Genomic DNA, 24537 nt, shown 5'->3' with positions numbered 1-24537 from the left:
AAAGATAAACATTCTGTTGCACGCAAACAATTTTTATTGATTGACTGCATGGTGTCATTATAGTTTTCAGACAATATACAGCAAAAAATTATAGTCTCAGGAGTACACATGCATATGCTTGTAAGATGACTGGAGCCTGGCAATGCACAACATATGTACAATCATATTACAGAGCTAAACAGCCAAGTATAACATATCAATGACAGGCCCGTAGCCAGGGGGGGTTCGGGGGGTTCGGAAGAACCGCCCTCTTAGAAAAAAGGTCCTCAATTTTTGGTATACAAGTCCAAATTTTCAGGAGCAAAAGTCCATTAGCTACAGTTTACTAGATACCACTAATAAGAAACTAAATTAAGCGCTTCGAGTAACTAATTCATTGCATGGATTAAATGCAATGCAAGATCGAGATACTCTAATAGAGCAGTCAACCACTCTAATAGAACAGTCACAATATTTGGACCATTACTAAAGGTCCACTTTTGGTCAAAAAGAACCCCCCTTTCAAAATCCCTGGCTACGGGCCTGAATGATATCCCATTACTCTAGCTGATGATTGAGCATTGAAGCAAGGGACGACAACCTTCAAAATTAACTTTACGATGTGTTTTGGTAGGTGGCATAATTGACTTGAGATATTTTTGTTAGCAAGAAATGGCCTTAGCCTGTGTCAAGTATGCCAGCATAATAGGCTATAGTGCTATGCTCACATAATGCTAGCATTTCAAACTATCATGACAATAGAGCAGTTAGCGGAAAATGCAAACTGCAACAGATGGTGCTCAAATGTATTGTACATAGCTCCTTATATTGATACTCTCTAATAGAACAGCCATGCATTTCATGCTGTAACGGAACATTCACTAATTAAAATCTTCCAAGAAAATATTAACCTAGTAACATAATGGGAACACTGATTAATAATAGGGGAAATTTTGGAAATTCCTGAAAGTAGATTGGGTAAAATTTTGAGCATATATTTGGCTCAGATCTAAATGGCATTTTTTTAACCTCTATAACTTCAACTGTGATGACACATAAGTCAGGAGCATAACCCTCTTCTTTTCTGTGTATAGCTGGTTGCTGAGAAATGATGTTCCGTATAATTATGTAACTACTTACAAATCTACAAGGATGATAGAGCTATTGGAAACCAATACCGAATAAGGTCTGCTCAAGGTGAGAGATTATAGGTGAAGCATGCAGTACTGGAAAGACTATAACACTTGTAAGATATCCAGGGAGACCAACATAAAGTTTGTAGCAAGGCGCATGGAATATCTATGTAGATACCTCCCTTGATCAAGAACAATAGAACATCCAGTTAAAACATGAATAGTGGTAGGCTGGATTGAATGACAAAGACCACAAACGCACTTGATGAACAATTAACTCACGCTAAATTCATGAGATTAGTAAAGTGTCCCGGCAACTCCCAACAGGAAAGATACAATTGTTTTTCCTGCAGCCCATACATACGCCACTTCCACAATGGCCCTTCCTACCCCAAATCATGAAATTTATCTTGTACATTTAATGATTCAAGTCTGAGCTGGAATGACACCTGATACGAACATTGTTCTTGAATGTTACTGTATGATCATAAAGATTTATCAGCAAACAACAACTTCTGATGGCTACACCCTGACAGTCAAGAGTCACAATCATTGGATCAACAGAGTGCTCAATTACCAAAATAATATGACAGTTTAGCAGTTTAAATGACTAATTAAAAATGAAGCAAAAAAGGTAGGTACAAAATATCTAGCTGATGTACACATACAAGTATAGCTATATACACAAAATTGAACATAGATGGTAGGGTTTCCATCAAAATATATATGAAGGTACCCCATTTTGTTGGTCTGCATGGTGATTTTCACATAGGATTACCTTTACAATAAAAATGAACAATTGCTATTTTATTATTGAACTGCTTTTAGAGTTTGATATCAACATAGTTTTAACATGCATAAATATCCAAAAAGTGTCACATGACCACAAAATCCCACAGTATATAGTAGCCATATTCAAAAATTCATTGTATAATATAGTTATTATATTTTTAAACCTTAATTGTAACATAACAGGATGCTTGAGCACATCCAATATATCTATTGTGGGATTTTAATCATGTGCCACTTTTTGGATATTTACAGGTGTTACTTAAAACTATGCTGACAATGAATGCTAAAACAGTTCAATTAGCACTTTCGTTTCTTTTATCTTAAAGGTCAGTCTGTGTGAAAATCATCAGAAGCAACAAAAAGAGGCACCTTTCTATTTCAAGTGGAAACCCTACAGATGGATTGAATGCATTGCAGAGCATTCAATCCATTTACATTGAAATTTGTGCAACAATAGCCACTTCCCTTGTCACTGTACATGTACATCATCAGGATGTTATCATGTCTAGCTTACAAATTTCTTGCTGACCTAACTTCCACAAATATTATAAGGCAGCAACAGGCTTATGGTCTCCTGGTCAGTGGCATAACTACACCAGGGCTGACCAGGGCTAGAGCCCTGGTAATCACAGCCAAAGTCCTGGTAATTTGAGCTTAACTTGTCAGTTTAAAGTGCTGTTAGCCCTGCATGGTAATGGCAGCTGAAATCCCTGGTAGCCCTGGTGATCATGAAAGGGTGGTTATTTTAACCACTGGGAAAGACTATTGTACATGTATATAGGCTGGTGTGAAATGAAGAACAGACCAGATGTTAGCTACAATTCTTAATCCACGTGCTATCACCTCTGATAGAACAGTCGTCAGTATGTTGGTCAACTCACATAGTCAGTGGCCAACCTATACATATAATATGGGTAATAGTATTACATTGAATTAACATAACCAGGAGACCATAAGCACTGCAAGGCCATAACTGATACATGTTTGTAAGTACCGGTATTTTCATTAGTCATCAAAACTTATGACATGCAACTAAAATAAAGAGACACAAATTTGGCAGGTTGGAATTCAAAATGATGTCTCCTCCCTTAGCTGCAAGAATCTGCATGCTGTTGTGAGTGAACATTATATGAAGACTACTTACTGTTGTTGAATGAGAGAGATTGGCACAGCTTACAGCTTCCTAGACAAATAGGATAATAAGCACTATAGCTGCAGTCAGTTGATTTTTTGGCAAACTTGGCAAGCACACGCTGTAAATTCAGAAGTACTTAAAGATGTGAGCACCCCTAAATATGAGCATGAACACCTGACATTTTATGCACTGCATACAACATTCAATTGGCCAACACCATGAAGATAAGAGTTTATATAAGCGGGCTACAAGTGACAATGTGGAAGGAGCTCAAAGACCACAAATTTGAAGTACATAGTGCATTAAAAACATACTTAAGTTTATAATATATTAGGACCATTTAAGGGTGCAGTATAAATTTAGAAGTAAATAATATAAAGCTCCTGAAGGTACATAGCTATATTCCTCCTGCAATCATTTGTAGCACACTTCAGAATACATACTACTCAGTAGTTATACTTTAAGTATGAACTCATACTACTGAATTTTAGCTACAGTTGGTGCTTGTTGTTTAGTAACAATTAAGTTGCCAAAAACATACACACAATTTACTGGAGTATATACACATCATCCTGTTTGTCTAGGAAGTGAAGCTGTGCTAATCCTTGTTTAGGGGAACACTTTAACGAACTAATTAGCAATCAAGGACAGTGTCCATAACAAACCCTAGAACTAACCAGTGCACTGGTGAAAACCCAAAAATCTTGCAGGTTCCTATAATAATCTAAGCCACGGCTAGACTATTTAGGGCAGCTTACCTTTATAACCAAGGACAAGGTAATTCAGTATGCTGAATAGTACTGTTTATCATACTATGTGGAATTACCTTGTCATGGTATTATTGAAATAATGAGACAAAATAAGCTACACAAATAAGTATTTGGCCAGTGGCCACATGCAGCCAGTTAAACAGGTTTAGTGCATGTGGGAATGGCAAGATGTGTTGAGGAGTATACAGTGGTAAGATAAAGGAATAAATATAAGTATGCATGCATGCTACTTACAATAAGTCTGGAGAGTAGGCACCAGCCTATTATGCTTTTAGTTTATTATGCTATACTGCAGTGCCAATTTTTTTTTTGCCTATTATGCTCATAATTATGCTCAAAATTTTTGCCACAGTTCCATGTTTTGTTACTTTCTAATGGATAATGATAAACTTTTGCTTATGAACAACTGGTTAAATGTAAAAAGTACTCTTGTGCATTAAGAATTTGGCTACATTGTAAACTATAATAACAGTTATGTCAATAACTTAATGCCAGGCATCGACTGTTCTATTATTGTAAGTCAACCTTTTTCTGTGGCATGCATTTTTACGTACAGTATGAAAATTATTCTACCTAGTATGCTAGCATTATGCTTGATGCTTTTAGGCACCTATTATGCTCAAAATTATGCCATCATAATAGGCTGGTGCCTACTCTGGGTCAGTGCCCACAAAATAATTTAGAGCACACTGAACTACTCTGATCATGATTGGTAAGTGGAATACTGCATCACAAGTGGAGAGGGAACTATTTGCAGTACATGCACCCTGTAATCCCTGAACCATTGTAAAGGTGTGATACACTGTTGTCAACTGAGGTGTCATCCAAAATTTTCCAAGTGATGCAATATAAAAGGTTTGTAGTTCTTTATACACAGAAACAGTGATAATGGCCCAAAACACTAACTTCAAGAGTTTATAAAAAGTTACCTGGAAATCTCCAAGCAATTTATTTCTGCTATAATTTCTTTGTTTGTTTACATGACCTGGCCAACTGAAGATGGTGGTCTGAATCCAACAGGCAGGTCAACTCATGCAAGCAAAACAATTGAGGTTGTGGCAGTGTTATGAATAACAAGATCTGCTCAATAAGGAGTCACCATCACAGCTGGTGGAATTGTGGATGTAGGTGCTCACTGGCTTATAAGCTTCTCAGGTCAGTATGCATAAACCCAAATAAATGGTAGATTATTAAAAATATTTAATCGGATGCCAAACACTTTAGCCCCAAATTTTGTCAGTCTATTTTTGGACAGAGCCATTCAAATCATGGACAGTTGTGGGGCGTGGGAATCACATATATACATAGAACACAATACAACATATGATGCACTACACTGGAATTTCCGTGTACACAAATTAACCCCAGTTGGTAAAGTGTTAGATGATACCCTTAAAAGAAAGTATAACTGCCCTGGATGGAATCTTGATAACAAACGTTCAAAGTTCTCCACAAGTAACTTCCAGCTTAATTAACCAAATCTTCAAATTTGCTCTGAACTGAAAGTAGATAAATTTAGTGCCACGTGATAACTGATGCTTGGCTTTTAAATAATAAGTTGAGCTAATGATAAATAAGTAGCTAGTTTCTTGACAAGCGATGGAGTCAGTAATCAATTCATGATCTTGCACTTGTAGAAAAACTTCTCTAACTGTAGATGTACACCTAAGTACACTGTCACAAGAAAGTCGGTTGAGTTTCACTTCCCTAGATATAATATTAACCGACTGAGGTGGTCATACACCCTTGGATTGCAGTACATGTACACTTTCAGGATATGGTGTGTAAAGTACATAAGGCAAGCGGTGTGACTGCATATATGTTGGTGTGCATAACACCTGATATAGCCATTGTATATATAGCTAATTCATAAATGAAAACTATTTTGTGCTATTATAGATGATTCTTTGTTATAAATTAGGTATTCTGTGGCATCCTTTATCATTTAGTGGTATAGTGAGATATCAAAGGATCAATTTATGTGCTTATATATAAATATAACAATAACTTTGTGCTAAGCCATCACATGACACTGACAGTGCAGATTGATGAACAAAGCTGGTATGTACATAACAACAAAATTAATATTCATTTATTCACAAGCAATATATGTAGCTACATTCATCAAAATTCAAAATATTGTGCACTGAGGGCAGTACATATTTAGCTTTAGTTGAGTGAACTGAAAACCACAACCAAACTTCATGCTTGGTAAAACACACTTTGATATAAAGTAAAGTAGAGACTTGAAAACAGGCTGAATAAAGTGTTGTGTGTACTGTTTGTAGATTGTTTACATTCCAGGAGTGTCGTTTCAGGAATGTACCACCAATTGCAAAACTAAAGCTAATGCAGACTTTTGTAATGTGATGAGTGGTTGACTTTGACAATATGCTAACCATCCACTCTTGAATGTTGGCCTCATGGGTCATAACTCTATGATGCACCACTACGTATGATTACACAATAAAACAAGGCACCTGAAATTAACATTGTTATTATGAAGTCCTTTGTCACATTCACAAGAAGTATGCATAATGTAGCATTTGTTTCTTAGTTATAAAAGTCACACAAAGTGTTGGGCAGCTGCTCTGGGAAACGTAGTTTATGATATAAATTCGTGCATTAAAATACTTCATATTGATACTGAGGTGTCGGAGTTAAATGGGTTGAACTTTTCTTCGAGATCAGGAGATGTTTGATGACACGTGAGTGATGTAACCAACCTCCTCTGATGTACACGAGTGTGCTTTTTATAATGATCAGTTGCACATGTTACACTATTAGTGTAGCTAATAATTATGCTCTGCATATTACTCTTGTATGCATGTGCCAATTTGGACAATATCACACCTGTGTTATATATGATCACTACTGTATTTACAGTGATATATGACACATTGGAACAGTAAACTCAGTAGAACCAGGAGATGTAGCCACTTTTTCAAGTATAGCGAGTCGCTGGTACAAAAAAGACTTTGTGTAGCTGGAATCAATGAACAAAACCTAGAATGAACTTGGCCTTTTAAAGTACTGCACAACTGAAGGTGACCACACGTGTAGGAAGAACAAAAGTACAATACAACTTGCCCAATAATTCATTAGATAGGGGACACAACAATGTAGCCTATAGACTGCACCATCTGATAAACAAAACATTGGAGTTGTACTATAACAAATTGTGATTGTATTCCCTTGGGCTGGTCCCCTGGACACACCAAACATCATCTGTCTGTCCAGTAAATTAAATAATAAATAAAGCACTTGAAAATTGTTCAGTATACTATATACGTATCCTTTCCCTACTGCATTTCCATCTGACTGTCGATGCAGTTACACAATCTACTATATCAAAAATGGAATCTACGTACTTCAGTGGCTAATGTATGGAAGATTCCATACTGCCATTATAAAACACTTTACTGGCTTATTTGAGAAAAACTTTTAATTACACTACAACTATTACCTCCCAAGTTGGAAGTAACACTAACAGTTATCACCTTTTTTTGTAAAACCACATATGGAAAGAACATCTATAAAGGTCAGTGCACAAATCTGGGACTCACTAAATGCCTCACTTTACGTTCGCAGCAGCTAGCTACTCTTGTAAACAGTAATTTTATATGCATATCAAAAAAGGCTATTGGAAATTGTTTCAATTCTTCAGTCCATTTCACAATCAGTGCTGACAGTAGACAAATTCCATAAGGCTTTATAGCATATAATAACTGTTTCCTCTAGCAACCTGAATTTCCCATTATTTTTAGACAATAATGTCTGAAGGTAACTTCTCCAAATTTTGAAAGGATCGCATATATATGTCATAAGATGACATTTTGAAATTTGTGGTTTTTCCAGTCATATCTATATGTGAGGGGGCAATATAGTTGCCCCTTCTGGGCAATCACATAAATGAGGTATTTCAACGTATATGGAAAAACCAAAAATTCTTAAGAATTTACATATCAATTTTACTTAGCTAATTTGTAGGTGTGAATGTCAACAATAATCTCTCCAAGTTTCAAATGGATAGTGTATATAGATCAAAAGATATGACATTCTTTGAATCCCATGATTTGTGTGATTACCAAGAAGGGGCAACTAGTGTCCCTCTCATAGACAATGTAACAACTTCAAAATGTCATATCTCGTGGCTTATACTCTCCGGCTCCTACGCTATCAGGGTTGCACTCCAAGACGGATGCACCAGTTCACCTGCAATGGGTCTATGCCAACCTGGTCTATACTGAGGCCGACCTCCGGCAACAGATGGGCCAGAAAAGGTCTGCCATACGCGGTTAGAGAACTGCCGGAACCGGCCGGGTGTGGCCACTGAACCGCATCTTGAACAGCCGACTCAGCAGATAGTAAAGCCCATGGGGAGTAAGTAGATAAGCAAATGATGAAGCCGGCCATCATAGACTGAGACTACCATCTCGCACGTCCAACCCAGCACACTACCTGTCGACCACGAAGAATTTGGAATTTCAAGCCCAAATGTGGCTAACCTGGCGACGTATAGAGTGATTGCCGAGTCTGAGTTTGTCACGCTATATTATTCACGGATTCTAGTACCATTCATTACCAAGAACTTGTCACACTCGATAGTACAATCCCTCCAAATTCTAATTTCTAAATCTCCTAGAAATAAGAAATTCTTGTTATAATTTTAAGGCGTGCCGTGAAGATTACGTAATGTCTTCCGGGAACTTCTTGCTTCTCCGTATAACGTCAGTGCTTCCTGTCGACTAGCTATATAAATACTGTAGTTGCTACAAAAAGACCATTTGTCCGGGAGATCGGTGCGGATATGTAACAGTGATGCCACCATATCTCACGACATAACCGGTGAGCTTTGCTGTTGTATACCACTCGGCGTACTATTATGTGCTGAGGCCGGTCTTAGGTCTGATAGCAGTAGCCAGTTCGCGTCCCCCCCTCCCCCTCCAAATACAGAAGTAAACATGGCAGTGGTTTTTTGTACCAAAGCGATTGGAACCATATATTTTCGAGAGAATATCTATGTTGGAACGGCATTCTTTCTCATGTCCAAAGGGGGAATGAAATCCGTGATTTGGCGTGCTCGGTAATCTTACCAGCTGATGTGGGGGCATACGAGCGGGGCCATAAGGTCACGATCTACAAGGAAATCTCATCATCTGATGATGTTAAATTGTTGCAGTTTGATCTCTCAAGTATAGCTCAGTGGGCGAAAAAGTGGCTCTTGCGTCTCAATCCAATTAAATGTGATAGCATAGTGATTTCCAACAAGCGTTCCCCAATTTTACCTTCATACCATCTAGATTCTTCTGTTATTCTACACCATCCTGTAATTCGATACCTAGGCATTATAGTTGACACAAAGCTGAACTGGAATGAACACTGTAAATATGTTTCAGCTAAAGCTACTAAAGCACTCAATTTTCTTCGCCACTGCCTGTTCAATGCTCCTTCATCCATTAAATCTACTGCTTACAAATGCATTGTCCGCCCCGTTATGGAATATGCCAGTCCAGTTTGGCATCCTCATACTGCTAAAAACATCAATGCTCTGGAATCTGTTCAGCGTAGAGCTGCCCGTTGGGCTTCCAATAGTAGGTGGATTCCTTCATCTCACTGTTGGAGTAAGTCTTCTGACGAATGCATCCAAGCATTAAAGTGGCCTACCATTCAACAGCGTCACAACTACTTTACTATTTGTTGCATTCATGATAGTCTCTACCACAGGAATTCCTTACCATTTAGTGAACATTTTCAGTTGTCCCAAGCTCCCACAAGGTGTCACCCTCTATCTCTCCGGCCTGTGACATCGTCTATCAATTCGTTTCGTTACTCTCTTTCTTTGCGAACAGCCCATTTCTGTGGAATACCATACCCCATACCATCCTGCGAATTAAACAGTCACCCTTGTTCCATTTAGCCCTCCGTCGTTTTCTTTTTTGAATCTTCTGTATACTTAATGTTCTTGTTTTGTTAGTATTTATTTTTGTTCTTGTAGTAGTTTTGTTCTACAGGTGTATTTGCTTATGTCATTGTTTTTGTAATTTCTGGTGTGTATGTGCTTTTTGTGGGAAGTACGCCCACAGGCTTGTCCTTTTGTACAACCCGGTCTTTTGACAAAATTGATAATAACATAACATAAGGTACACTGTGGAACCCGTGACCTGCTCTCCAACCTATCACAAGAGAGCAATTTCCTTTGGCCTCACAAATGTTGAAGATGGTGCACGTTTGCCACAGTGGACATTTCTGTTAGCTAATGGTTTCCGGGTCTGCCGGGGGAGGTAGTTGTGTGAGCCGGACTAGAGAACATTTCTGGATTTCAAGAGTTTTAATCCCTATGCCCCTAGCAATCGTTCAACAACTCTTAGCAATCCACAGAAATTTTTACCAACCACCTTGTCATCACACAATAAATAATTTTATGTATGCATGTATATGTTAAATGTTTTTTTTTTGTCTGTAATTACCTGGGTCAATTATCAGCTGTGCTGTCTCGACCCAGTATATAATCATAATCATAATCATAATTTACTGAAAATATGAAGAAGCGTACCTAGGAAGCAAGGGTACGTGCATGACGGGAGGTAGAACATGGCTCTTTCACCCCTTTAATTTTGTCTGCAACAGGTGGGATGGCTGATGAATCTTATGTGTTTTACAAATGCTTGGCTTCCTTGCTGAGTGAGAAATGGTCATGCAGAAAGTTATGCTACTGTGATGGGGTGGCTAATTCGTTGCTGTCTGCTGTCCTTCTCAGCTTGCTGTTGCGTTCTACCATCAGATGTGTGAGAGGCTCTCACTCTTCAGCAGTAAAGTTTGTAGACCAGTCTTAACAAAATTGGTTGAGCTGGTTCAGGTGGAAACTTCTTTAGTTTTGTGACTGATTATTGACTTTCTTTATTATGCTTGTTGTTAATTGCAGAGTTTCCCTAGCAAAATAAAGTAGAGCAGTAAATCTGTTAATTTGTTACCAACATCAAAGTCTTTGTTAATTATATATATGTATGTGACCGAATTTTGGAAAATCACCCTTATGGGTGCATTTCACACTTTAAATATTTAGCTCTAAAACACAGGATTATAAGTTAAATTCCTACCCATTTAAGAGTAGAATAAACTTGAATTACAAGAAAAATTTTAGAAATATTTAAAAAGTGTTTTCTGCTATTAACAGCACCATGCTAGCTTCAAAAATTCTAATTGTTTCAGATATTCATACCAGTCACCGTGCTATGCTGTACATGCATTGTTTTTACCATTCAGCCTTAAACTGATTCTGTAATTAGTTTTGAAGTAGGAATTTACTAATATTATAGCAATGCATGCAGTTTGCATTACAAATGTCAGTCACTACATAGGAACATTGTTTCACAGGACATGTCTGACCTCAAAAAAGTGTGCTGGGCATGCTACCAGCAGTACTGCAGTGTTCATCTCTCAGCCAGTTCATTATGGGAGAATGGATGCATGTATCGCCAGTCTCATGGGTGGAATAATGGTGGTATATACACAAAGGTTTACATTCATCAACCAGGTAAGTATTGCTGAAACACACACAACACACACACACACACACACACACACACACAAATTACACCACAATGAGGTCATCAAGCACATTCACAACATTCCTGGAATTTGGGACTAACTTGACAAGGTCACTATAATGATATTAACGAGGTTATGAAGTATACCTTAGTTATGTTTGAGACCTACTTGACATGGTCACTACAACATACATGGTGGCCTAATTAATGAAGCCATGAATACATTTTAACCATGATTAGGACATTGTGTACTGAGAAAACATATAGCTGAAAAATGAAGGTAATAGATTACTTCATTAACCGCTAAACTGCATTTTCAAGCAGCGAAACATTATTATTGCATCAATTCTTGAACTAAAGTGATAAATACTGTGGCATTTGACTAAGTATATATGGTATATCATAATGAGAAGGTAAAAGCTAGCCAAGTAATCAGAAATCAATTACTCTCTTGTCAGTGTACAGTCAAAGAACTTTCATTTCATAAGTTAGTGGTTGTGAATGGCACAGGCAAGTTAATGGTAATACCCCGTGGTAATATGAAAACTTGACATGTGCATGGTATTTGTAATGAAAGAAATCAGCACATACGGAAGGTAATACAAAAATGTAAAATGCTGCTCACTACAATATAGTACCAGGATGAATGAGAGCAAGGAAGGTGTATACTGAAAGATGTTAGATGCAGACGATGTATGCGCACTGGCCAAAATTGCTGTACCATCAGATTGCTCAACTATATTATGTACACATCTTTTTTCAATGTAGCATTCAAGTGCAGTTACTATTGAAGGTGTGATATTTAACCAAGTTGGACCTACATTCTACAGCCTTACATGATGTAGATTGTAGGTCCAACTTACTGCACAATGAGGTGCGAGGTGCCATTGGATAAGCCTTCACAGTGGGTCTAAGCTTCTTTTCTTCAGCAGCTATATATCAACACTATAACAAAACAGTGTTGGCAACATACAAAGGCACATCACTGTCGATGTCATACAGTGATGCAAAACATTTATAGTAGCGATATCCAAATTACTCACACCATAATACGGATCTCTATACTCTGGCTGGTAGTAGCTAACAGAGACACTTATTTTACCATTATCATTATAATGATTTTACATACAGCTGTGTTTCTATTGAACTATATGTACTCACCCCTATAGTAGATCCCCACAACTTACATATACTTACAACTATTAACAAGACTGTTTTATGGTATATACAGGTTTGCTACTGAGACAACTTCCCAAAAATGCTATTAAATTTTCTGGTGAATTTATACTATGTCATAATGACCCGTGCCCTAGATGCTGGTGCACATTTGCTCACAGTAGACTTGAATTAAAAGTTTGGAATGTTCAAAAGCAAGACATACTAGATCGTAAGTTATATGCTAAATATTTGACTACAGCTAATTTATAGTGTATGTATAATATGCAGATAATCGATTACCTCCATCACCACCAGTGCCCATACCTCAACCCCAACCACCAAGGATAGACTTTTCCAGGTCCCACTCCTACAAGGTGAGTAAATTTATATGTAATCCTAATGGTACAGATTTATTAGGGTGGAGATCTAACTAAGCTCAAACATAAACGTGACTATGAGTTACCACCTGAGAGTGAACTGGATAAAGACTTGTTTACCCAGCCACTTACTAGGGAGAATTATGTTGACAAGTTCCACACTTTGTTGTATTATGAGGAACATGAACATAAAAGAGTGTTGAAGGAAAGGTATAGCTATAATTACAATTTATAGCTGAATCTGTTTAACTAAGAATTGTTCCATCTTTATATGAATCATGTATGAAGATTCATATACTACTTTGAGAAGATCACTTTTCTGATGGCTCTCTTAAACAATAACAATTTGCTCAGTAAGTAACTTTGCTAAAACTTTGCTAAAAGAAATGGTTTGCTTTGCTTATCTAACACAAAATGCAATGACATACTTGTAGTTATCAACAAAGACGTATCCAGGGGGAGGGGGCACGTGCCCAAGAAAATTATACGAGATCAAGATACTCTAATAGAGCAGTCACAACATATAACACTATTGAAAATTGAGCATAGTTGCTGAGTATGAAAACTAGCATCTGCAGTACTATCCCATGTATGAGCACACTTATAGTCTGTTTGTATTCACCTGAGCCCTCGTTTCTTGTTAATAACTCCTGTTACATGGGCCAGCAGCCCAAACAGTTAGTAGCTGGGAGTGAACACATATTCACCTCTTTGATATTACTATATTTGGCAGGGGCTCAGGTGAACACGTACCAACTATAGTCTGCTAAGAATCTTATTTTTGCAAATGAAATGCACATGGCCCTTCGTCTGCCATAGTTAGTTGAACTATACTGACTGTCACTTATCTCTGTACAACTCTTGATCAACGAAAAGTCCACTTTAAAAGTAGTATGATTAGATTTTGAGCATAAACTGCTCTATATCAAAAATTTCAGTCCTAAAACATATGAAATAGCTGCAGCTTCAGGAGGACACAGTCCCCAAACCCCCCTACTCCATCCATAGATATACCTACTACCTTGGTGCATCCCCCTTGCCAAACCCTGGATCCACCCCTGCTATATTGTATTCAAGTACATCTTTTCATATATGCATAGATGTGACAGTAAGGTACTCAGACTATCATTATTTGAACAAGATGATGATCCTTGTGGAAGTTTAACTGGTCTACACAGCAGTAGCATTACATATATCCAGCAAGCTGCCACTCATGTTGAGATCAATGTAGGTCAGATTACTGCATCTGCACAAATTGTTGACTATGGTGTCAGCAATAAAGGATTAGATGTAGTAAATATCAAGTTTGACAATGTGGAGGTGTTTCATCGTTTGAGGCCAAAATTCAGAGACGAACATGAATGCGATTTTGTCCATTTCATTTTAAAGCATTCATATTTTCGAAATCTTCACAGATCTTTGGAAAGGGTGACTTCAAGAATGATTGAACGACTTTTTCCAGAAGCCAATGACTTTGATGGTGAGCAAAGAGTATTTCAAAGAATTGCTATGCCCAAATCAGACTGTCTGCTGCTTGACAAGGAGTATCAGCTGTTAGCACTGAAGAAAATAATGGCCTGTGACTCCAGTGTTCCATTTCTAGTAACTGGTCCTTTTGGTACTGGGAAGACGAGATTGCTTGCTACCACAGCAATCAACTTTCTCAAGAATCGTAACAGTCGTGTTCTGATTTGTACCAGTCACTTGCAGTCAGCAGATGCTTACATTGACAGCTACTTTGGACCAATGAAAGATGGTCCCATAACATACTCTGTTAAGAGACTGACCACAAAAGATTACACTCAATACCGTGGTATCTACCAACATCTGTTTACTGATGGTTATGAAGATGCTGAACTCAGGAACTGTCAATTAGTTGTCACAACATTCCTAACAGCACCTCAGCTTATAAGGATGAAGGGCAGACCATTCACTCACATTTTGATTGATGAAGGAGCTCAAACACGTGAACCAGAAGCCATAGCATCACTTGGTTTAGCTGATGATAATACTAAGATTATCATTGCTGGAGATCACTTACAAATACAATGTTGTCAATCAAACAATTGTGTGTTAGTGTGGTGTATTTTATAGATCGGACCTCAGACACTAGTCTTGGGAAAAGAAGTACGTGCAAATGGTCTAGGTACATCCTTACTCAAGAGACTTCATGGAGTTTACAATGACATTTTGGATACCTCAGAAGATAACCCTTACACAGGTAAGAAAATAATACATACTCAAGGTACCTTACATTGAAATGTATACAGATGAAAGTGTGTCCTATATTGTTTAGCTCTACTGCTCACCAATTATCGTTGCCATGACAGCATCTTAAGACTACCATCAAACTTGTTTTTTGATTCCACACTACATGTGAGAACAAACAGCAAACTCCATCCCAAGACCTCTTCAGCTTTGATATTTGTCTGCACATCCATGGACAGTACAATAACTACCTCATCACAAGATTTTAGCAATCAAGAGGCTAGAACCACATTGGAACAGGTTGGTTGGATTTTATCAGCTGTTACAAACCTCTATATGGTGCCCTGTCTTGTAGGTGCAATGCTACATTGACTCTTGGCCAACTGTAGAGTGGGGGGACAAAGATCTTTCAACAATCTGTGTAATGGCATCTAGTAGAAGCCAGGTATAACTGATGTCAAACATCATATTTGTTTAAAAAATATGATACACTGATTAGGTACGGACAATGAGAAGACTACTGAACTTTGACCGTGACTTTAGAACCATAAAGGGTATTGAAACTTTAACCACTTATGAACTACAAGGTACTGTCTTCATTATAAAAGTCTGAGAAATTAAATTTATTCATACAATAGGACGAGAGTTTAGAGCTGTTTTCATTAGCACCCTTGAGATGACTAATCCCGAAGATGGTTCTACATTTGATCCAACAAAGTCAGTCTGTGACCAGTATGTCTTCAATACTGTTATCACTAGAGCCAAGTCACTGGTAGTGTGTGTCGGTAACCCCTTTTTACTCTTCTCCATTGAAAAGTCCACTTCGGGTTATAGCATTCATTGTTGGAGGGAGTACATTAGAAGATGTCTGGAGACTTCTTCTCTCAAGCTAACACCGCAGTGTTATGAGGCTGATGAATCAGTTGTACAAGAAAATATCAGTCAACTATATAGCGAAGTGTTTGGAGACCTTCAGGGTTCGCTTACTTCTAGTAGTAAAATTGAAGATGCCAGTGACAGCATTTTAGATGCATACAGGAGTGCATTTCAGTCTAGTAAAGCTTGTCAGAGAGCAAGAGTAGTCTTAGGGAACATAGAGCATGGTGATCGTGGCTATAGGTTACTAAAAGATGATGAGACATACGAATCTCCTGATAAGGCTCCTGAAGATGCTCCATTGGTTGACACTCCAATAGAGTGCTATTTAGAAAGCATAACGTTTAGAAAGTGTACAGCAAATCCGCTAGATCCAAAAGAGCCACCTATAATAATTCAAGGAATTAATAATCGACGTTGTGCTCTAGATGGAGCACGGGTGAATGTACGCGTGTACAAAGAAAGCGATCGATTTGGTCGTGTATGTGAGGTAGTTGAGCAAGGTCCTAAGCAACAGTTTGTGTGTCGTGTGGACAATTACAATGCTATATTTCTCTACCCAATTGATCGTAAGAATCCCAAGCTGGTAAATCTACCAGGTTTATCCCGTGAGATACTCAAGCGAGCATCAGAGTTCTTTATCATAGAAGAAGAGTTAAGATACAAGCATCGTGCTGTAACAGTTTTTGATCCAAAGTCCTTTAACATTAATGATGAGAAGGTAGACATTCCTCAGATAAAGGATGTTATTCCTCTTAGTATTGCACAAAAATTGTTGTTTGTGGTGCGGTACTTGAGGTGGATGCCAAAATATTGTTATCCACTTGGTGTAGTGATTGCTGCTATACCAAAAGGGTTAACATTGTATCATGGAGAACGGCTGCTGTTAGCTCATCATCAGATCGACACTGCTCCTGTTGAAGACCTGGATGTTGATGAAGATCTAATGGTAGCCACTGTTGGATCTTCCCTACCTTGCTATGATCATGCCTTCACTATTGATCCTCTAGAAGCACAGGCATTTGATGATGCTCTTACACTGGAACCTGTTGATGGTAAGTGTTACCAGTTGGGAGTACACATTACCAATGTTGGGGGAGCTGTGAAGAAGGGGAGTGGAGATGATGAGGGTGCTCTGGAGCGAGCCACTGCAGTATATGGTTCCAAGCTATGTCCAAAATATTATCCACTACTTTCAGAGAAGATAAGAAAGAATCTAAGCCTCAATTGTGGTATAGAAAATTCTACGATATCATATACCTGTCGAGTGAGTATAGATGGTGATGAAGTTACGGTAGTACCTAACACAATTAAGATCCATGAGAGCCGTGTGCAGTCAAGAGCTCAATTGACCTATGAAGAAGTGCAACATTCTCTAGCTGGAGTGAAGGATATATCAATGGATAGGAAGGTCACAAATTACAACAAGGCATTGTCTACTAATAAGACATTTGAATTAAAGCAAAGACTCGCTACATTGCTGCAGATTAGTGAGTCATTCTTCAGGAACAGGGTGCGATTCGATGATGCAGAGTACCCCATTGACGATGTTGATGAACTGTTGAGCCCCCAAGCTTACTTCCTAGTCAGAGAGCTGATGATGTGGGCCAACAGGATTGCAGCAGAGCATGTACTAATGAATTTCCCTCAGTTAGCCTTGTTGCGCAGACAGAAGCCGCCAAATCAAGAACGACTGGTAAAAGCTCTTGAGAAATATGAAGATATTATAGCACATTCTCCAGTTCACAAGGCACTTGCTGCTACTGTGAGCATTACCACTAAACCAGGGTCTGTTGTTATTATAGAGGCAGTGAGAAGAAAGCTTTATGATGCTTTGCAACATGGTAAGTTGATGCAAGCAAAGAATTTACTAAGGATCACCAATTACCATCCTCAACTTGCAGTTCTCTGTAAAGAAGTGAATGGCACCAAATCTCGAGCTGAATATGTCTGTTCTTCAGTACTTCAGAAACAACAGCCACTCTCACTAGATAACAGTAGTTATTTGGCACCAAGGCCACAGGATGTAAGTGAAGTGTATGGTCACAATGACCTGTGTTGCTTGTACACTCATTCCACCTCTCCTCTGAGAAGATATGCCGATATTGTAGTACAGCGGTTGCTCTTGCAAACTTTGTCTTCATCAACAACAGTCGAATGCACTGAATATTCAGTTAAGGAATTGACAAAAATCTGCAGAAACTGCAATGCAAAAATATCAAATGCTAACAAGTTTCAAACAGAATACAATCGATTAAGTATTGCCTTGTCACTAGCAAAGTGTTCTCAATCCTGCACAGTATTTGTCACCAGTGTAGAGAAGACATTAAACTTTGTTATTCAAGAATTAGATTATCATTGTCTTTCAATGGACCAGCGTAGCTTTCGTCTCAGCAGCATAACAAGTAATGCTAAACCTTGGGCTGCTACTTTACAAAAGGTCCCACAAGTAAATGATGGTCAACCAGAGGATGGTAAGACATATGTGTGGAAGGCAATAGTTACATATTTCACTGGCAACTTAGTGGTCGATAAGTCTTTGGTGAATGCCACTGTTTGTAAATCTACCTCAGAGTTGGTCACTGCTAACTTAGTGGTCGATAAGTCTTTGGTGAATGCCACTGTTTGTAAATCTACCTCAGAGTTGGGTCAAGATGCACTGCTAACATTTTATGTTGATAACACAGAATGTGAGAGTGCAACTGTTGAAGAAAAGGCTTTGACACAACGCTGCTACATGGCTGAGTTTGCCAGCAATAAAACAACGCTGAATGTTGAGGATTGGAAGAAAGTAACAGATTTCATGAAACTTCCCTCACAAGACACTGCTGCTCCACTAAAAAATCTGCTGAACAGCCGTCACCTCAGTAGTCAGGACAATGACAAGTTTCCATCAAATGTTTCATTTTGTGTTTATGAAGTAAAACGATCATTCAAGATATATGAAACTTTTAAAGTTTATCTCACAGCAAATTACAGAGATCACATCTTGTCACCTTGTATCCAGTTGTTGGAGGTAGCACCAATGTTGAATGTGTGTGTACAACACAGTACTAAGCCTGCTGATTGCTTTTCTAGTCCAATATTATCACATGCTTCTAAAGTGGAATACAATGACATTCACGAATACATTGAACTGTGGGAGAGTGTGTTACTGGCTGAGGCTGCAGTACAAAGTGTTGGTGAGGCTGAAATACAATTGATTCAAAATGTTCCACTGAAATGGCCCAAACTGCGGCAACCAGGATCTTCCCTTGATGATGTTTACTATTCTCCCTTTAAAGAAGGTGCAGCTAAAGAAGAACTTGCTGATATTACACTGACCATACCAGCCAAGTTTGAGGAGCGTTGTGGAGAATATTTTGATCTGCAAGTTGGCAACTTGGTGTGTGCTCGCTACAAGATACCACTGGGTGAAGAAAAGGACGTTGATGGCAGAAAGGTGACCACTGCAAGTGCAGTCTACCATTTTGTTATCCATCACATCAAAGAACCAGATGATGATGAAGACAAAACCCAAATAGTTGCAACTAACAAAAAAAGAACTAAAAAGCGGAATGCTAAAAAGTTACGATCAGAAAAAGAAGAAAGCAGTAAAGTGATTCATTTGAAGTTTACCAGTAAAGATACTGCACGAGTGTCACCATTCATGAGACGGTATTTGAACAACAACACGTGCGAGATTCAAGTAATTCCATTGGATCTTCCATACAGGTAATATACAGCAGTACAGACATGATGTAATGTGATGTCATTACAGGAGAATGTACAGATCCTTACGTGCCGTGCGGTATACTGAAAATACATTGTGTCAGAACATTGCTGTGGGAGAAGCAACTATAAAGGGTAAAATATGTAAGTGTGTACAGATACTATACAGAAACATTATTGCAATACTTTTAATAGCAAACCATGACAGTTTAACAAGGAACACTTTAATAAAACATGACCCGTTAGTTGAGAAGTTGTGGACTGGTGGACAACAGCAAATTAATGACGAGCAGAAAAAATCAGTAAAAATTGCAGTGGAGAACAAGTTTCAACTGATACAGGGTCCACCTGGTAATAACTACTACATGCATACTCGTGTAATACGTGTGACCGCTATTTGAAATGACATCACAAATGTAAAATGGCTACCAATAGTGAGGGATTATTTTCTAGTACAGGTGGCTATGGAGAAAAATTTTTGATCAATCGTATTTTAGCAAAGATAGAATTCTAGTTAAAAATATTAAAAAGACAAACTTACACTATAGTCAAAATCTATATACAGTCAAAAAACTTTCCAAAATTATTTATTCAGTGTCTTATAACCATACCTGTTTCACATTTTTCTCAGCTGAGATATAATTTTTTCTCAATGTAGGAGGTGCCTGTACTGTCTGTATTGGAAGCCATTTATGTTTGTGATATCATTTCATATAGAGGTCATTCCAAGGTCATATTTATGGCTTTTGAAGATCAATAGCATCACATGAGCTGTAATCGTATACACTGCAGCAAGAGTAAATAATAAGAGAACTTTATTATTTACTATTGATTGCAGGAACTGGAAAATCAGTGACAGGAGCTCATCTTGCCTATGCATTGATGATTTCCAATCCCAACAGTAGTCACCTGTCTCCTCCAGATGAGCAGATACGATGTGTGATGTACTGCGGACCATCCAACAAATCAGTAGATGTTGTACTGGGTATGTTGATAATACAACATATGTATGAAGGATTTTGCTGAGTATTGTATGGTGTAGTATAGACTTGCACTATTATTATAAAGTTACACAGTGATATATACTGTAACATCATAGCTGTAGTTTAATTGGGTCAGCATGACTATTATACAGACAACAGCTATATACAAGATGTTGAGGCTGTTTGTGTGTATTTATGAACATGTGTTTACAAGTATGCAAACAAAAAAAATGTTATTTTTGATATCCATGTAGACATGTTTTTGAAACATCCAAACATTGAAGATCTTCGTATATTGAGAATATACAGTAAAAGTATTGAAACTAAATATTACTATGGACCACACAGCAACAAGGTAGCTTGATAGCAATAGTGGTCAAAAATGCATGACAGTATGTCCACTACAGGTACTCAACAAGCCCAGCTCTGAACAAAAGTGTAGTGAAGCTCATAAACCATATGCCTTGCATAATAAGATCCGGAACAAAGATTGTAAATTTTCTAAAGAAATATTGGAAATGGAAAACAGATTTGAAAGGTCTTTAAATGATTGCAATATTTGTCTGTAGATGTCATTTTCCATGAATGTAGATATGCAAAGGAGAATAAGCTTGCAACTCCACTTGAGAGAACAGAGTTTAACAATGCTATCAAACATGCTGAAGAAGTAGTTATACGACAAGGCAATTACCAGATTGGTAAACCACAAATCATATTGTACTGACATTATTTTTCTTCTCACCCAAACAGTGTTTTGTACCTGCAGTGAGGCCTGTAGTGTTCGTGTGGTTGATAATATTAAACCCACACATCTGATTATTGATGAAGCTGCCATGGCAACAGAACCTGAGGCCATGATCCCCATACAACTAGCAGATCATGTGATCCTCATTGGAGATCACATGCAACTACAAGTAATTGAGACGAATAGTCAGTAGTTTTATTGCTATACTACTACACTTCCATTGCAGCCAGTGATCAACTATACTCCTGCTAAAGATAAGGGATTAGGACGTTCCCTGTTTCAGCGCTATGCTGAAGTTTTAGAGAAAAGAGAAAAGTCTCTTGGGTTGTGTAAAAGAGATTCCCTAATAATGTTAAAAACGCAGTACAGAATGGTACGGTATATTTAGTGTTACCACAGTTCACTGCACTTTTTCTACAATAGCACACGGCAATTTGCAAGTTTCCGTCAGAAAAGTTTTATGATAATCAACTCATAACAGACCCATCTGTATCAAAACAGTTTTGTTCATTAGAAAGATTTTGGCCTAATGGACCAAACTGTCCCATTGCATTTTGTGATGTAGAAGGGAAGGAGGAAGATGGGAGCAGCCACGATAAAGTTCATCAGGATTCGAAGAACAATCAAGCTGAAGCAGAGAAGATTGTGAGTCTGACTTGAGCTTATACTCAGTTAAAATTTTTTTTGAATAATCAAATATAGATTCAAATCATTGTGGCACTAAAGAAAGCTAAGCGGAACGTCAGAAAAGATCCAGGCATTGCTGTCCTGACTCCTTACAAAGCTCAAAAGAAACTTGTGGAGGGTTTAGTGAAAAAAAATAGACTAGACGTAAACGTTTGCACTATCAATGAAAGCCAAGGTACCAAATATATAACTATAATTATAGGCTGTTATTTACAATTATTGTAGGAAGTGAATTTGATTTCGTTATTTTCTCTACTGTACGGTCAATGCCTCACAGGATTATTAAGAATAAAGCAGCTGTCCAGGCAGACAGAACATGGATCAGAGAGCATTTGGGCTTCATCACTGACCATCACCAAATTTGTGTAGCAATCACACGTGCCAAACATGGATTGGTCATTGTCGGTGAGTGCACTGTAGTGTTTCATGTAGCAGCCAGCGTGCCACACTATCAGAATTACAAAGCAAAACATGTGCAAGATAGCAGGTGGAGATACTCTAATAGAACAATCACCAATATAACGGGACAAAAGTTCATGGATAAATTGCTATCCACATCTAACACCCAAACCCTCAATAATTTGTTCAGATCCCTTCCCAACACTGCCTATACACCATCAACAAAAATACCACAATAACGAGTGCTCGATTGCATTAATAATTACAGGTTAACTTCCTGATCTGAAACATAATTGAATAAAAGTCTCTTGCTTATAATGTTACACAAAACCACTATGAATTAAGAGTATAATCATACAATGCAGGTGGAAAACTATTGTGTTCATCACATACTTTTCATTATTACAATCAGTGAATCATGTGATCACCAAAATAGTGTCTTTGACTGGATAATAGCCATGGCTCGTATAATAGCTGCCCCAGATAGTAGCTAATCCACAGTATAGTAGCTGTGGCTATTAACCAGTCAAATATGGTATTTCCACACTACGCAAACTGTGAGTATTTCACCATTACTATACAAACCAGCTTGGTGAGTTAAAACATATGCAATCTAAAATTGTTACAGGGAATTCCATACTCCTCCGATATGATAGCACCTGGAAAGCATTGCTGGATCACTATGGTGTTAGAGGGTGTGTGGTGCCTGCTACATCCTTTCCTCGCCAGCAAAAGTAGTTATGTAATAGTTTGTACCATACTGATATTAATACGGTGTATTACAGAGTGTATTATAGTAAGGTATATTATTATTAAGTGATATTACTATGGTGTTGTATGGTTTTATTAGTACGGTGTTGTATAGTTTTGTATAATTTTATTATTATTATTGAGCTGTAAGATTTTTAAACATATTAAGGAAGCAATTCATCATTAATACTTAACAAACAATGGTCACATAACACTATTTATAGCGTAAGTTTGTTGAGAGAAAAAGTTCCTAGTGGTTTCATTTGGCAAGAGCTTTACTAATTTTGCGTCACCGGAACCACTTTGCCATTCTTAGCAACATACAATGGAACCTCAGTTATCCAAACTTTCAGTTAACCGGATTCCAATAATGATTGTTCTAGTAGTGATACGAGTGTTCTATTAGAGTAGTCTCATGCAAAAGATAATTTTATACAAAACTAATTTTCAACACAGGTGGCCCCCAGGATAGTCTCATGCCCAGACCCCACCCACTGCTAGGTAGGGTCTGGTGACTTTCACTACATTTTGGGCTCTCTGACGTACTGTTTATGCATGACTTCAGTCAGCCATCTTCATCGTTCTACCATATCAAATTGTGTTGTATCTGAATCAGCATCTGATTGGTCAAAAAAATAGTGTAGGGCCCAAAACTTGCAGCAATATCACCAGGCCCCTAATGCAGTGGGTGGAGTCTAGACACGAAATTACCCCCAGATAACTGAGGTTCCACTGTATAGTGTCAAAATTCTTTTTTCTTCTCAATTTGATCACATCTTTGTTACATGCTAAGTGCTACTAGATATTATCATCACAAAATTAAGCATAGTTGAAAGTGTCTTGTTTGCAACGTATACTGCAGCAGCAATTTACCTTTGTAAGAACTTAGAGTGGAGTTGTTAAATGGCTAGATTTGTCATTACAATTAACATCATACAAACCTCTTGAACCTCATTAGTAAAGCCACTTACAAGACCAAAGTATGGTTACTATAATGAAGTGGTCTTATTAATGAGGTCATGAAGCACACCTTAGCTATGTTTGGGACTTACTTGGCACAGTCACTATAATAAGGCGGTCATATCAATAAGACCATGAAATACACCTTACCTTTTGGGACCAACTTGATGATGGCAGGTGGTCTTATTAATGAGGTATCAAAAGTACGCTTTAGCTATGTTTGGGACCTACTTGGCATGGTCACTATAGTGCGGTGATCTTATTAATGAGGTCATGATGAAGTGCATTTAGGACCAACCAAGATAGCACTATATAATTAGTAAA

The 24537-nt window shown here is 37.9% G+C and overlaps 1 protein-coding gene and 1 long non-coding RNA gene across 2 annotated transcripts; one reads left to right on the top strand and one right to left on the bottom strand.

Moving 5' to 3' along the window:
* Positions 1-7739: 7739 nt before the first annotated feature.
* LOC136267005 (uncharacterized) lies at positions 7740-8455 on the bottom strand. The gene is made up of 2 exons (XR_010706449.1): positions 8318-8455; positions 7740-8270 (listed from the first exon to the last, which is right to left on the bottom strand). It is a non-coding gene; the product is annotated as an uncharacterized lncRNA (long non-coding RNA).
* Positions 8456-8604: 149 nt separating this feature from the next.
* Positions 8605-23454, top strand: LOC136266790 (3'-5' exoribonuclease HELZ2-like). Its single transcript, XM_066061803.1, has 23 exons — positions 8605-8657; positions 11187-11346; positions 12591-12746; positions 12806-12891; positions 12935-13104; positions 13995-14939; positions 14991-15115; positions 15191-15402; positions 15458-15547; positions 15602-15689; positions 15741-19692; positions 19739-19833; positions 19885-20040; positions 20528-20674; positions 20927-21027; positions 21080-21210; positions 21264-21370; positions 21423-21586; positions 21644-21790; positions 21841-22062; positions 22120-22279; positions 22330-22509; positions 23132-23454. The coding sequence occupies exons 2-23, from the start codon at positions 11190-11192 to the stop codon at positions 23239-23241; spliced, it is 7701 nt and encodes a 2566-aa protein (XP_065917875.1). The 5' UTR covers positions 8605-8657; positions 11187-11189; the 3' UTR covers positions 23242-23454.
* The last annotated feature ends 1083 nt before the right edge of the window (positions 23455-24537 follow it).

Source organism: Dysidea avara, chromosome 9 (assembly GCF_963678975.1).
Source record: "Dysidea avara chromosome 9, odDysAvar1.4, whole genome shotgun sequence".
Taxonomy (NCBI): Eukaryota; Metazoa; Porifera; class Demospongiae; order Dictyoceratida; family Dysideidae; genus Dysidea; species Dysidea avara.
This window is presented reverse-complemented; position numbering and strand designations above follow the sequence as displayed.